The 15521-nt window shown below is 43.0% G+C and overlaps 2 protein-coding genes across 3 annotated transcripts; both read right to left on the bottom strand.

Annotated features, from left to right (window-relative positions):
* Positions 1 to 434: 434 nt before the first annotated feature.
* On the bottom strand, positions 435 to 9808 carry slc35a2 (solute carrier family 35 member 2). 2 transcript variants are annotated; one of them, XM_027023566.2, is made up of 5 exons: positions 9427 to 9808; positions 7192 to 7374; positions 6879 to 7030; positions 5723 to 6417; positions 435 to 1256 (listed from the first exon to the last, which is right to left on the bottom strand). In XM_027023566.2, the coding sequence occupies exons 1-5, from the start codon at positions 9509 to 9511 to the stop codon at positions 1229 to 1231; spliced, it is 1143 nt and encodes a 380-aa protein (XP_026879367.2). In that variant the 5' UTR covers positions 9512 to 9808; the 3' UTR covers positions 435 to 1228. The 2 variants fall into 2 exon arrangements, with proteins under 2 accessions (XP_026879367.2, XP_026879365.2); XM_027023564.2 differs by lacking the exon at positions 435 to 1256 and adding an exon at positions 3643 to 5608.
* Positions 9809 to 11563: 1755 nt separating this feature from the next.
* pim2 (Pim-2 proto-oncogene, serine/threonine kinase) lies at positions 11564 to 15217 on the bottom strand. Its single transcript, XM_027023567.2, has 7 exons — positions 14995 to 15217; positions 14599 to 14699; positions 14458 to 14508; positions 13724 to 13944; positions 13418 to 13587; positions 13094 to 13270; positions 11564 to 12977 (listed from the first exon to the last, which is right to left on the bottom strand). Exons 1-7 carry the CDS (start codon positions 15056 to 15058, stop codon positions 12829 to 12831), a joined length of 933 nt encoding a protein of 310 aa, XP_026879368.1. The 5' UTR covers positions 15059 to 15217; the 3' UTR covers positions 11564 to 12828.
* Positions 15218 to 15521: the final 304 nt, after the last annotated feature.

The raw sequence follows: 15521 nt of genomic DNA, 5'->3' as shown, positions 1-15521 counted from the left end.
TACTCAAACGAGCTGTGATTTAGTACAAGACGAGGCTTATCGGTCACATTAAGGGGAAATATCAAAGGAAAAAGTGTTTATTTAAACGTATACATCACTTCAGTACTGATAAACCATTCAAAAGTGTTAAACTAATTAGCACCGTCTATGAATTTTTGCCGCAACATACAGTAATAGCGAAATAGTTCAAGAGGCTCAAGTGCCACCAGGGGTCGGCAATAAGTTAATATAATAATAAATCATTATTATAATTATTATTGTTATAACATTTATGTTCACACTGATACAGAAGTCAGTGACCAGGAGTGTGTTTTTCTCTCTCTCTCTCTCTCTCTCTCTCTCTCTCTCTCTCTCTCTCTCTCTATATATATATATATATATATATATATATATATATATACATATACATATATATGTATATATACATACACACACACATACACACATACAATCATTAACAAAACATTTGATAAAACATTGTATAGTTTTGGCAGCAGATGCAGAATATTGGTGTCCATCATGTAAATTGTAGTGTACAAAATGAATACAGAAAGCATAAAATATTGCTCTGAAATCCATTAATAAAAAAAAGAACCTAAGGCCTAAGTAAAAGTTGAAAAAATAGATAATAGATTTTAGGCACATTCACATAACAAAAGACAAAACTATACTACATCTAAAACATACTACACATAGAAATAAAGCACTTTAAATTCATGTTCTTGAACTTCAATCTCATGAGGCAGTGTGTTCTTTCTTCTGGTACTGGGCAACACTGTGCTGAGGCCTGATTTTGAAACTACTTTTTTCAATACTTCATGGACTGGACTGAAAATTACCTAGGTTTAATCTGTGTCCAAAGCAAAAAGGTATTCAGCAGTAACCTTTTAGCCATGGACCAAGTTTAAAAGTCCCAACAACCACTTCAATGGAATGTAGTAAAAGTCTTTAAAAAAACACAACATTCTTCTAGTTTCCTAGTACAATTATTACATTATGAACTGTGACTAAAAACGTTATCAAAACTGGTTGTCAATCTAATACTGTTGTTACACTGAGGTACTTTTGTGGAAGTTCTTCTTTTCTGTTTCTGCTGGGTGTGGGATCATAAGGCATAGGTTCTGCTGGGTGTGGGATCATAAGGCATAGGTTCTTGGCCCCTCCACTCTCTCATAGATGTTTCTCATTTCAGCTGCCAATTCCTCCTTCCTTGTAGATGTTTCACATTTCAGCTTCCTTTCTCTTTCCCCGGGGCTCTAAGAGAGATGACAATAAATACCCAGATGTTTATGCCACATGACCAAACAATAACAAGAATGTCTTTGGCTGATGAAGCTGTCTAAGTACTATACTTCTATATGATTAATTAGCTTTTTGGAATCAGCACCTACTTGTTTGCTTTCACACTTCTTCTCATTGTTTGAAACAATAAACTAAAAATATTTTCTTCCCAGCGATCACTTTACATGTGATTGTTCCATATGCCTATCCAATTTGCTGCTGAATTCCACCCCAGCCTATACTGCAGCATGTATAACTACATCTAATGGAAACTAACGGTTCTGAGATCAATCTTTTGATGTCACAAATACCTTATACATATATCATGCCAACCTGGAAATGTCACAACTCTAAGAAAAATACTGGCCCAGTCTAATCTTGTTCATGCACTTCTTAAAAGACCAAAAGATCAGGTTTGTAAATTCCTTATTCAAGAAAGTCTGTGGTGTGGTCATACTAAAACACAAGCTGTAATTTTCAGCATGTTTGCCAGCTAGAATCATCTTACCTTTAATCTGGTAGGTTCTTCCAATCATTCTTCAGACTATACTGATACGACACTAACTATTTCTGTATTTTTAAGGGGGCTATTAATGAAGACACAATCAGTTTTGAGGCTCAGATAAGAAACAGGAAGTGATCACTATTTGATGTTTATTATGAGCCTCAAAAAAAGGAGGCTACTAAGTAAAATCAAGCCAGCAAAAGCTGCTTTCCCCCCCACCCCCAATTTTTTTTTTTTTTTTTTTTTTTTTTTTTTTTTAAACAGAGTATTTACAAAGCCATCATAGTGCCAGAGACATGGCACCTTAGAACTACTGAACACATGTAGTGTCAAACATCCCCAAGTAACCTCAGACTGAAGAACTGGCCTGTGTGGTTGGGTTTGAAATAAAAAACAGAAAATTGAACTGAATCTTCATGATATGTACTTTAAAACATGCAGTTCCACAATGTTAGTTAGAACACAAAGAAGACATGCGGATGTGTGCATACATTAGCCAAAGCTGACTGTGGAGGGGAAATGAGATCATATTTCTACTCCTTTCCTCAACCTTAGGGTTCATGACTAAAGATTAGTAGAGTCTCATGGCCATGTCCTGACGCCACAAAGCCTACATGTGCTTGACTTTAACCTTCATTTTAACCTTCCACTGACACCAGTGAAAGGTCTGTATGAAGGATAGGACTGGATAGGACAAACATGTACACAGGGCCGGACTCACTAGGACAAGTAGTTTTTGCTAAAAGAGCACAGGCCATGACACTACCAAGTCCATGACAGGCAGCTGGATGATGTAAACCACCCAGTTATTGGGTACCATGTATACTGACTACATGTAACACATATGGAAGTACATATTAAGTACATATACAGTATACAGGTTAGATGACAAAACACACCCAGTGGCTAGTGGGGTTGGTAACTCAGGACCTTGCTGTCAGAATATGGCTTTAGTGAATTCTCTCACCCCTGAAAATGCTATCTTTATTTCACACAAAACACACGCATGCACGCACACACGCACGCACACGCACACACACACACACACACACACACACACACGCACACACACCAACAAGTTGCCTGTGGTCACTGGCTCCTTAGTCTACTGGTACCCCAAACAGAGTAAACACACTTTGAAAAATCAAGACAGTCAAACAGATCTCCCAAAACCTACAAAATGTACCACATTACTGAGACCCTCCTCAAACAATGAATAGATCTGGGGCCATTAGATGCAGCTTTGACAGCTTCCCCCGAGAACCCAGAAACAATCATTTCAAAATAAAAACATCATTCTAAAATTAAAAAAAGAGCATGAAAACCACAGAACATCCTTCAGATATAAATATAAAACAGCCATATGCCAAGACCCCCACCTCCCCCCAAATACTTATTTATCCTTCACCTTTACGTCACCAAAATAACTGGCAAATACATTATGTGCACAAAAAATGAAAAAAGAAAACAAAACGTGTACATCTTCTTAGACATGTACCTCAAGTGTACATCTTAGACATGTTTACAACTCTGTAACCTTTTAGCTTAAAAAAATATCCTAATGTGAGAACAATTTTGGCATATTTGTATCAAATATTTGCACAAAATAATTTAATTGTACAATGTGAAACATGGAAAACATCCAGTCTTAATTTATGTGAGGAAGAAGAAAATAAAATAATTAGGATATTATTTTATATTACAATCGTAAAACTCTCTTGACATTGGTAGTTACTGTATAGTCACAATTGCATTGAGAAAGGCACAGCATTAACCATTTCTTAGCACTGGTGAAGCAAATCTAACCTGCCCCCATTCACACGCCCCCACCCCCACCCCCCCCCCACACACACACAGCTATCTGGTTGGAATAGGGGTAAGTAAGTTCATACTAAGGGTGCACCATTTATGCATAACAAAATAGGACTCTTGGAACAAATGAGAAATTCTATGTTGACATACTGTATAACCTGAAGAATTCATTTATGCTATATATTGTTGCATTGTTTCCTAGGGTAGTAGTTTTGCCAGGATTCAGTTTAAAGATTACACATGCTTAGGAGAAAAAAAAAAAAAGAAAAAAAAAGCTTATCATCGTCCTTAGAGTTAATAAAAAGAATTTCTGACTTCCATACAAGTGAGAAGTAGGAAACTTCTATATAGGACCTTCTATATATGTATATATGGGCATGCGAGAAGTATTTCAGACGGCACTCACACTCACACTCACTCTTCCCACTTTCCTCTCCTTCCAGCAAGTCACTTCCATTTCATTTATGGGTGAGTTTCAAATGAATTTCCCACAGTGTCAAACGAACACCATTGGGGCTCAACTGAGCCTGCTCTGGGGTTCTGTTCTATTGATTCAGATCACTTACTCAGATCCAGACCTGGAGGGCCAGAACACTGTGCAACCCATCACACCCTCCACTCAAACACACCCAAGTCGACTCCCAGACCCCAGCGTTAGCTGAATCAGGCGTGTTGGTGCAGAGTAAACACCACTTCCCTCAGGCAGTCCAAAGTACTGTCTTATTAAATGGCCCTGGGATGCAAACACTATGTGGGCGTGTGATAGTATCAGAATGACACGTTTCTCAGAATTGAGACCTGCCTGCAGATAACATTACTTCCTGATTGTTATATTAGCACTCAACACCCTACACTAAACAAAAGCAAGAAGAGGGTACTTCCTAAATAAAGTTAGAAGCAATCAGTAGGAATATGTCAACTAAATATGTAAACTAATTTATGACGCCTTCAGTCATAGTACTCCTAGTAAATGGCACACCCCGTCAAGCTGCAAGAGGTGCCAGCGAAGCCCGCCAAAACATGTGTCTCGTGGAGCCCCCTACAGCCCTCTGTTGGAGGTGCGACCAAGGTCCTAGTGTCAGTGCAGCAGCCTGGTCCAGGTCTGCTGGGGGCTGGAGCTGACTGGGACGCTGCGTATGAAACAAGCCACCCAAAACGCAGATTTAGCTCACAACACCCATATTCCTGTTAGGCAAGGTGCTCTGATGGAATGTCAGTAACTTGCGCATCTTTGGAATCCTAATAAACATGTTTGCCTTGTGCACGCAGGCGTGCAGCGAGCCTTTCCGTGTTAACAGGAGAAGGGTGTTTAAGGCGCAGGGGAGTAGATGCCCTACCAGACTGAGATCAGTCTAAGCGATCTCAGCGTACACAGAGTAACGACAGCGCTTCTGAAATGGCTACTTCTAGAGAATTGGTCACAAAAGCTGCAAGGCATTTAAAAGTCTGACAGGCAACATTACGAGATGCGAACAACCCACGTCCTGCAGATGCACGACTGCTGTTCCAAACACACCTGACGCAGTTCAGTAAGATTTTCAGGACTGCGTGAAACTGAGAGCCTGGTGTCCCACAAGCAGGGCTGGGAGTGAACTCAGGTAGAGCGGAGCTGGCCTCCTTTGATGGGGTCTGAGTCAGCTAGCAGAGCTCGGTAATCTGCCCCATCACCATGACTGTGCACCACAGATGGGCAGTTGAGTTTCAAAAGTAAAAGTCCTCCCCAGGTGTTCCTTCGAATTGCCCGGATGTGCCAGTTAGCTCGTGCCACCAGGCAGGAAGAAATGAGTGAAATCGGGTGAAGGCGACAGATCCTGGCAGGGCTTTTACTTTTCTGAACCAGAACTTCTCCACCTCCTCTAGGCACATGCAGCCAGCCACGGCTCACAGCCCCCCACATGCTTGCACACGCTTGCATAAGCTTCTCACACCAGCAAGAAGGAGAGAGCAGGTGCCCCAAAGTCGAGCCCAGAGCAGCGGGGAGAGTTAAGATGACACGTTGGAGAGGGGTTACTGGAAAAGAAAAAAAAAAAAAAAAAGGCTATGGGGGATGAAGACGTAGTGTGGGGAGTAAGAGGGGGTGCAGAGAGAGCATGTCACAGATAAGCTCATTTCACCAGCACTGACTTTGGAAGGAATGCTTCCATCCTCGAATCTCCGTGGCTGCAGGAAGAAGCGGCGGAGCCAAGGCTGGGGGGCAGGGCCACAGCCTTCGGCAGGCTGTACATGTACACGGCGGCGATAACGAGGCCGGCGCCGAGCGTAAACAGCAGGTCCACGTGGAAGCCGAACAGGTAGACGGACGTGACTGTGGACACGATGATGGAGAAGGAGGTGGCGAAGCCTTTGAGGATGTTGTCCGCGTACTTCACCACCACGGCCACCAGGAGGCCGCCGAACGCCTGGTTGAAGATCACGCCCCACACCATGGGCGTGTAGCCGAACAAGAAGCCCTTCTCGGCCACGGCGGCTCCATCGTTCCACCACATGCCCAGGAGGCCCAGCAGCGTGCCAAAGATGCCCAACTGCACGTTGCGGAGCCACACTGACGCCGAGCTGCCCTTCAGGATCTTCTCGAAGTAGACGCCGGCGAAGCCTGACGACAGGCACGACACCACCACAGCCAGCAGGCCCTTGACGTAGCTCTGGGTTGCGGGCGACACCGCTGCCTCCTTCTGCTTGCTGCCGTCCTGCTCCACCTGGACGATGGCCACACCGGTGAAGAGCAGCAGCAGGGAGAGCCACTGCACCCGAGACAGGCTCTTCCGCAGCATCAGCACGGAGAAGAGCGCCGTGGTCAAGATCTTCAGCTGGTACGTCACCTGCAGACGTGGGCGGGTACGGGGAGGAGAAGACAACGGGAGACAGATGATCAGAGAGAAAAAAACAAACATTCATATAGCAAAACTATACAGAGAGAGAAATCAAGAGAAAAGCAGAGACAGGGAAAAAGTGAGAAAGGGAGGAAAGAAAAGCCCGTCACATGTGCAGCTGTACCTCTGCAGGTCGTGTACACAACTTTGTGAACACAGTATCATATGTAACACTAATTGTCTACAAAACCCATCATAAATTCAAATTAATCTAAACTTGGATCTTATTGAGTATTGATTTACTAACAATGTTAATTATTTACAAGATGATTCAAAACCAGATGGCCTACCCTGCACCACCCATGTATCCACGTACCTTGTATGTCCATACTGCCAGTGTACACCAGGCGAAGCAAGAGACACAAGGACGGAGAACGACAGACATACAACACCAGCAAGGTAGAGCTTACCTGGAAAGTGGCTGCTGGTAAATTGGAGATGGCTACATACTGCAGGTTGTTCTGTAAGGTGTAGATAAGTGACGGAACCGATAACTTCAGCGTATCCCGATACTGGACCACTATAGAGTCGTACAGCAAGGTCACAAAGGCCCTGATATTTCCTGCATTTGCAGACAGAAGAAGACATCATTTAGCACCAAATTCACAGTTTAATCCATGATTTCATTCTATCGGTTTAAAGAGCTTTGACAGATTCCCCAGGCACTTTGCACCAGGACCAAATGAGGCGGCAGAGAATTAGCCCAAGGCCTCGGAGACACACCTCTCCTCTGAGCCAGGAGGATGATGAGGCAGGTGAGGACCTTCAGGATCTCGGCCATGACCACGGCGGACGTGGTGAAGAAGTGGTCTCCCGGCAGCGTGCGTACGTAGCGGATGCTGAGGATGAGTGAGGCATTCTGGATCACTAGGACAGCCAAGCTGATGTACTTCAGCCTCCGGTTAGCTGCAGGGGAAGGTGAGAGCCAATCAGGACCGGGACAGTTCCACATCAGAGACAACGCAGGAACATGCCACGGGAAGACCCTGCCTATCTGGGGTTACTGTGCCTGCTTCCCGTGACAATACACTGCATCCTAGCGGCCATGCATTACTAGCCTATGGGCCAGTTTGTTTTGTGAAGTTAATGAAATATCTTACACTGTGGCAGGTCGTGTGTAGTGTTGTGTTGCATGTTTGTGAACAAAAAATAGCTGATAGAAAGTGTCTGCCAAACCAGTTCTGAGAGCACATAGGCCTGCCTTCATTATGTTCACCATGTCTAGTGTTCTCAACCGTCAAGTATACGTCTCTATTGTTCGTTAGTATGGGAGTGCACAGAATTCAAGTATTGGAACCATGGCCGTGGACATCTGATTCCATACAAAGAGCAGTGGTTTGAGCATGGACATCAGTGGACCAGCCTCCACCTGGTCACCTGAGGCTAAAGTTCTGCGTCACACAGACATGAGGCCTGGGCTGCTAACAAAGAGGCACTATGATATAACTGTAAGACAAGAACAAACAACAACCTTATTAATCCTTTAATAACACCTAATGACACTTTTAAACAGTCATTACATCATTTAGACAAATGGCCCTTACTGAACACTATAGTAGAAAGGTTTCTCTCTCAAGAAATACTAAACTGTTCAATAACAACATAACAGGGACTAAGTGTACAGAGGTTTGCTGTGTCTGCTGCTGAACCTGGCTTGCCTGCAGTTAAGTAAGGAGGTTTGCATTCCTCACCTTGGCAACGCACCATGCTACAGCTACAAACGCTCCATTCATGAATTCTGATGTCAGTTAAGCATCCAACCCGCCCAGCCCTTTCATAGTCGGCCATGTTCCCTGTGTCAACAGGCCTGTATGTGGCAAGGCAGCTTATACCAGTTCATTCATATTACATAATCATACAGGATGACTAGGCTGACAGGTTCTTCAAACAAGTCAAACAAAAGAACTTTCTAGTAACCATGCAAAGGGAATTTGGGTACATTCAAAGGCCTGACAGCAGAACAAAGGATGGAAAAACATGTATGTCTGGAACTCTAGAAAATGGACCTTGTTAATGTCAAAAATGGAATGGGTAAAAATGTACTATCATTTTGAAGAGCTTTGGCAGATTGAGTATTATCCCAGTGTTGAAATATTGTGCTGCAGCAATGTTTACAAAGCACTAATACAAACATCCTATACAGTATATTCCGGATCTGTCCCAGTGTGGGCTTTACAAAAACTCTAACAGTAGGCTCTTACTTCAACCATAAACTTTTTAAAAAGAAGGTAACTGAATGAGGTTATTGCCTTTTAAAAAAGATTTTTTTCAGTTTGACGATCGTTAGGTTTAACATCACAGAATAACAGTAAAACCAGTAACCATTTCTTTTGTAGTGCCATGTTTCTTCTGCATTACAAGAGTTCTTTCCTCAAGTATTTAGACTTTTGCCTGAATTCTTTGAATGTCATGTCACAACACACAGAAATGGAATGTGGGTTAAAAGCACTATGATCTCAAGGAGGTAATGACAAGAGACTATATCAATGTGCCTTTACAGCACACATTTCACAAATGCCTCATGTTTGTGTTGCCCATTCACATTGAACCGAACGCACAAGCCATCTAATCTAGCTTGTCATCCTTCTTAAAGGTGTCCAACAGTCCATTCACGCCACGTACAGTCCGCGTCAGAGGTGCTCACCCGGTGCCCTACGTGGCCACGATCCCAATTTCTTGCTTAACAAAACTCACGAAAACCAACGTATTTACACAAACTGCTCGTAACAAGGCATCCGTCCTTCTATCTTTTTGACAGCCATTTAAGATTATCCAAGAAGATCGTACTAGTAGACAGAAGAATATGCATTTTATCACCATGTTACACAGGTCCTCGCAGAGAATGAAGCGGCTACAATCAGGTAAACCAATTTGATTCAACCAAGGACGAGAGCTACACTGCACGGATGAAGCAAGCGGTCAGACCACTGGCAGTCGTTTTCGCAGCAGGGCTCGTACCTTCACCTTCTCCTTGTCCTTGTCTGCAGGAGGGGGTCTTGTCTTCAGCGCCCGCTGAGCCGGGACCTTCGCTTCCCGCTGCCATGTCCACATCCACGTCCAACGGCTCCGGCACGGCTCTTAGCCCAGCTAGCTAGCTACCCAAGCCCCTACGGTTCAGCACTCGCGTCTGACTAGCTAAACCAGCCAGCTAAAGCCAAGTCTCAGACTAGCGTCAGTGTTCCTGGCTGACTGTGAGGTAAATTTAAAAAAAAAAAAAAAAAAAAAAAAAAAAACCAAAACAAAACACCGACTAAATCGTTTCTGAGGTCGCCATTTCGTAGCGATCAGGAGGCGAAAATCCTGAGAGAAGACCGTGCGTTCCGCCGCGAGCGCCGACGTTTTCGCCAACAACCATCGTTTCCTCGTTACGTCCTATCCGAGGACCTCGCGCGCTCCTTCGGTCACGTACGAGAAGCTGGTTACCACATGTCGCCGCGGACTGCCACCTGCTGGCCCGGGGGAATTTCTCGGGTGTTAAGCTTGAACATGTGACGTTCACGTTAGGTGGAGACGGTCTATAATAACGAGTTCAGCTCAAGTTGTTTTTAGTGAGAAATGAAGTTTGACGTCAATTGTATGATGAGCAAGGCATGGCTTGTAATCCAATATAATATCTTTTACAAATGTATCGACCTTCATTTAATCTCAAGCGTTCCATAATTATAATATAATATAAATAAAATAATAGCTATCTAGTGTCAGACCATACAGCCTTTGTGTTAGACAAACAATGGTTATAGAATAGCTTCGCGGTCGGGAGCATGCTTTTCGTTTATTTGCCACTATGTGGCACAGTAGTCAAATAAAGTCAAGTCAAGCCACATACACATACACATATAGAGCACCTTAAAAGCCAAGTTATTAGCTATGATACAATAAACACAGACCACTATGATATAAACTTTATGCTTAAACCTTGTGTTAAACGTAAATACCACCAACCACCTTATTAGAAAGGCCTTGTTCGTGTACAGTTAAGAGTGTGCTATTCATACTCACTGCAGTTTGTGGTCATCCACCAGTTCAGTATTCAGTTTTTGACTACAGGACTTATATTGGGTGGTGACTCAATCTTACCCTAGAAGCGACATGGTGTAATATGTAAATTCCCAGCAACCCTAATGTGTCTGGTGGATATGAACTAGCTCAAACACTCACAGCCAGTACCATGTAAGTGTTTATGGACCACTTATGAAGGGGGACGAGGACATCCCTGAATAGTGATATGCAAACAGTAAATGTACCTATAACCAAATAAAGTGTCCAATGATTGTAGGTATGACAGTTGTTTCTGTTAAAGTAGCTGTTGAGTTTATATTCCATTGATGTAAATCTTGCTATAAAACATAACATGAAAACTCTATAATCACTATTATAGAACAGAACACTACCATTTATCGAAGCTTATGATTGTAGAACCTATCACCAAGGAGTGATGTTGGAAAATATTTTTTATACACACACACACTCTCTCTCTCTCTCTCTCTCTCTCTCTCTCTCTCTCTCTCTCTCTCTCTCTCTCACCCTAGTCACTTCATGAGAAACACCATGTAGGTGTGCAATTAGAGTCTATATTTTTATTTGTTGCCTTGCATAGTTTATTAGGCATCCTGTAGGTTTTAAGCAGTGGTCAGCTTCTGGCCGCAAGACTGTTGCTGGCTGGGTATTTTAGGTGCCTGACCCTTGTCAAACCTCCTCTGTACTGACATGTGTAAAATCCCCAGCAAGTGCTGCACCTCATACAGCGCAACACGTAGGGCCACTACCACAGTAGTGTTAATGCCGTGCTAAAACAGCCTACTCGATACAACACCCCGGAACTGACCAGTGAGGGATGGGGTAGAGAATGACCGATGAGCATTAGATGCAACGGTCTACAATCCGCAACTGTGCACAAACAAATAATCTGGCCAGTGAGTGTATGTACAAGGAAGGTGTTTATTAAGGTGGCTGTTGTGTGTATATTTCACTGTGTGATACTGGTTTTCCATCACCACTGATAGTCATATGACTACCACAAGCCGACGTGACACCTAATAACTGTGGCTATTGACGAACTCCCATTGCATTTTCGGATGCATCAAGACAAAATAAATTTTAGATGTAAAATTTGTTATTTAATTTTAAATAAGGTCATGTGACTGGTGCCACATTACAAAATACAATACACAAGTATTTACAGCAAAATTGTTGTGCAAACCCAAGCAAATTAGCAAGGATTTCAAAATTTGATAAAACAGGTCGGAAAAAAACAAAATAAAAAACACCTGTCAAAACATAATAGTCCCAAACTAAATATCCATTGTTGCACTAGCAAAAGGTCCACATTTAACAATTACAAAACATAAAAGAACAAGAATCAGGCTTCTAATTTCTTACAAAAAACGAATCCTATGTTTTTATGCCAGTGCAGGTTAAGAATCCAAAGGGATGGACCATTTTGGAACATCAGCCTCAGACATGACTCATAGAGACTGAAGGGGAAACCAAAAACCCACATTTGATCCTCTGGGTTGAGCAAGGGCACCATTCAGCATACACACTACACACACGAACGCGCATAAATGAACGCGCACACAATGTAAACAGTCCCATCCACAAATTTGCTTGCTTACATTCTTGAAGTTATTTCTAAGACTTTAGCACACTTTGATAGAGCACAGAGGCAGAAATCAAAAGGCACCTTGTTAATATCTCCCATAGGGCCATTTAGTGAACTGTGTCATTTAAACCAAGCAAGATTCATGGGAATGTCTTTTCTCCATTTACAACCTTCCAATGATCACTCTCGCAGGTGCAAAACAGATTCACATTGCTGGGAATTTCCATCATGTTAGAATTCCCAGCAGGAGACAACTCGATATTGGATCCAAAGACTGCATTCACCTCTTAGAACGAGGGAAGAATAAACTTATACAAAGGACCTGTAAAACCAGGCACTGACAAGGTCTCATTAAGTGACGTTTTAGTCAATGACACAACACCCCTAAGTCTGTTAGAGCTTACAACAGCAGAACACAGCTGCTTGGATAACTTCGGAAATTTCATCAGTCCTTGATGATAAATAGGTCTTATGTATCCGTGCCAATAAATAACCAGTAATAAATAGGATATGAAAAGAACTCCAACTCCAGTTCCGTGTGCAGTTGTTTAGATTGTAGACAGGGACCCCACATGAAGAGTTGAAGATCAGGCGTAGGCCACATGGCAGGGAGACAACACTACACCAAAAAAAAAAAAAAAAAAGTAAAGTGAAAATGGGAATGATAAATAAGGAGGTGATGGGAACCAGTTTGACAGAAGTCCAGTGTGTGAACAGGGTAAGAGCCGTTTCTAAAGTCGCCTTCAGTCTGGAACAATTTAAAGGCTCGGAGCAATATTACTCTCCTCTTGCAAATCCCCAAAGTCCTCCAAACTCTCCACCATCCAGGGATGCTCCAATATCTGCTCCAAGGTAGGGCGATCTTCTGCTCGGTAGGCTAGGCACCAGTGAATCAGAGACTGGCATTCTGCAAGACGACAGGACAATAGCACCAGTCAGTAAGCAGTTTGAAAACAAAAAACCCCTACTGAATGGTGGTTGTTGTTGCTCCATTAGAAAAAAGGAGGCCAAGGGGACACTCACCTTTGGATATGCGCCTAGTGAAGCTGGGAGTGGCCTGGATGATGTCCCTGTCCCTCTCAAACGGAATGTCCCCGCAGACCATGTCAAACAGCAGGACCCCCAGAGACCAGACTGTGAGAGGGAGGGCCTCATATCGCTGATGCAGGATCCACTCTGGCGGACTGTAAACTCTGGTCCCTATAAGCGAAGAGGGAGCGTTGGGCTTTTGGTAACACGTCAGGGCAATTACGTAAATGTCTGAAACTGTTGTGTGTTGTCTGAAAATACTGTGAGCTTGATGGTAAAGATATGTTTAGGCAAGTTCAGGAAACTGGGCCCCCTTACCTTCAAAATCAGTGTAGGCAGAGTCTTTAATCAGAGCTCCAGATCCAAAGTCGATGATTTTGATGTCACCAGTCCGTGTGTCCACAAGGATGTTCTCATCTTTGATGTCCCGATGCACAATCCCTCTTGAATGACAAAACTTAAGGGCTTCGACTACCTGTTTCAAAAACCTGCCAAAAGAACACAAACCAGTCATTTAAAAATGAAAAACTCTGACTGCGGTTTCATATGGTAGAATGGTGAAAATAAAACAAGTTATATCCGGTGGCTTTGGGGTGTGTGTGCGGGGAGGGGGGTTGGTCGTACCGCTGAGCGATGGGCTCTTCCACAGAACCGCGCTCAGTGATGAAGTCGAAGAGGTCTTGACATGGCTGTGGTCTCTCGAACACGATGAGGAACCCCTGACTTGGCACCTCAAACCAATCCAGCATCCGGATGATGCCACGGTGATAGGGGCCCACCGCTGCCCCGCCTCCCAGCTGAAGCAGGAGGGCGATCTCCATGGGAACTAGGCTTGATTCGTCAGGCTACGAGAGACAGAGGAAGCGGTGATGAGCTTTTGGTCTGTATGCTGCTTATTGCGAGACTGCTCAAAACATGATTCCTTTTTTAAAATCTGTTACCAAGGTGAAAGACCTAATAGAGGATTTCATAGCAAAACATGTACTGTGACTGGAGTTTGCTTTACAACACTGGATATTGATGTGGTATAAATTTAACAGAAGGCCAAATACTAAACATGTATTGACCTTCAGCCTATGGGACATCACTTGGCCTTTAAAAAAAATGTCAAAAATAAAACGCCACAAGAGGGGAAATACTTTTGACATCCTCGTGGGACGTTTTGAAAACTCCATCAACGTCACTATCCACTACGTCACTAGCTGTGGAATGGGAACATGTGCTACCAGTAGAGGTCGCTGACTGATATCAATTGACTACAAATTACACAGTCACTTTAATTAACAGTCCATTACCACCAATTATTGAATTCAAACGTTTTCTGCTAAAATAAGGAAAGAACAAGCGGTTTGACTCACCAGTCTTGCCCACTGTTGTACTCTGTCACTGGATATTTGTTTGATTGCAACCTGAAATATATTGAAAATAATTTAAAAGAAGCTCTAAAATACATAGAAACATCTTTATTGTGTAATCTTGGAGTTTTATTGATTGTATACCTGTAACCCATCTGAGATGCGCTGTCCAGAGAACACGGAACCAAATCCTCCGCTTCCGATGAGCGCTCCAACTTTGTATTGTTTGTCAAATGGCTCCTTCGCTGTAAGTGCAGAAACACTGGCGTTAAAAACACTAAGCGACAGTTTACTTAATCGTGACCATACATAGTTAGCAAATTAGGTGGTGCAGCTGAACTGCCGCTAATAATAATAATAATAATAATAATAATAATAATAATAATAATAATAATGTGACCGTTTACCAACATGTTCTTTCAAACTTCTCTGTGCCATCGGTTTGGCAATTAGCTAATTCAGATAGCTAAAGTCACATTAGGTTACGTCCTAATATTTGGCGATAGTCTCCCCAGAAAATAATCTCTAAACAGTTCTTACCAATCTTTCCCCTCGCATCGCCCGTTTGGTCCCGGCGCAAGTCAACAGTACGTTTGTCCAACATTTTCACAAATCAATTTCGGAATATCCACAACAACCCTCGAACAAGTTAGGCGGCAAAGCAACAGCTCTGCTAATGCCCTCAGCACAGAATATCCATGTTTCCACGACTTGGGTAATGATAAACGACGTGAAGATCCACGGTTGCGCCTCTACGCCCTGACAGTCATGTACACCAATTTTGTTGACGTTTTTTAAGTTTACCTTTCTGAACACGCCCACACCGCATCTGTCCAACCACATTTGACTTGCTGCGAGTGTTTTGAAATCTAACCCAATCATGCCCGAGAGTCTTTTGAATATATGTATATTAATGAAACTGTGGGTAAAGATTCTCAGAATTGGAATGCTTCGACATCGTTCCAGCTAAGCCGCTCGCTTTAACAGAAATATCTTTTACCCGCGTAAAGAATTCTTGCGTTCCCCAACTGTGCTGAGTAATAAAACTACATGACTTGTTGACTATA

Source organism: Electrophorus electricus, chromosome 23 (assembly GCF_013358815.1).
Source record: "Electrophorus electricus isolate fEleEle1 chromosome 23, fEleEle1.pri, whole genome shotgun sequence".
NCBI lineage: Eukaryota > Metazoa > Chordata > Actinopteri > Gymnotiformes > Gymnotidae > Electrophorus > Electrophorus electricus.
This window is presented reverse-complemented; position numbering and strand designations above follow the sequence as displayed.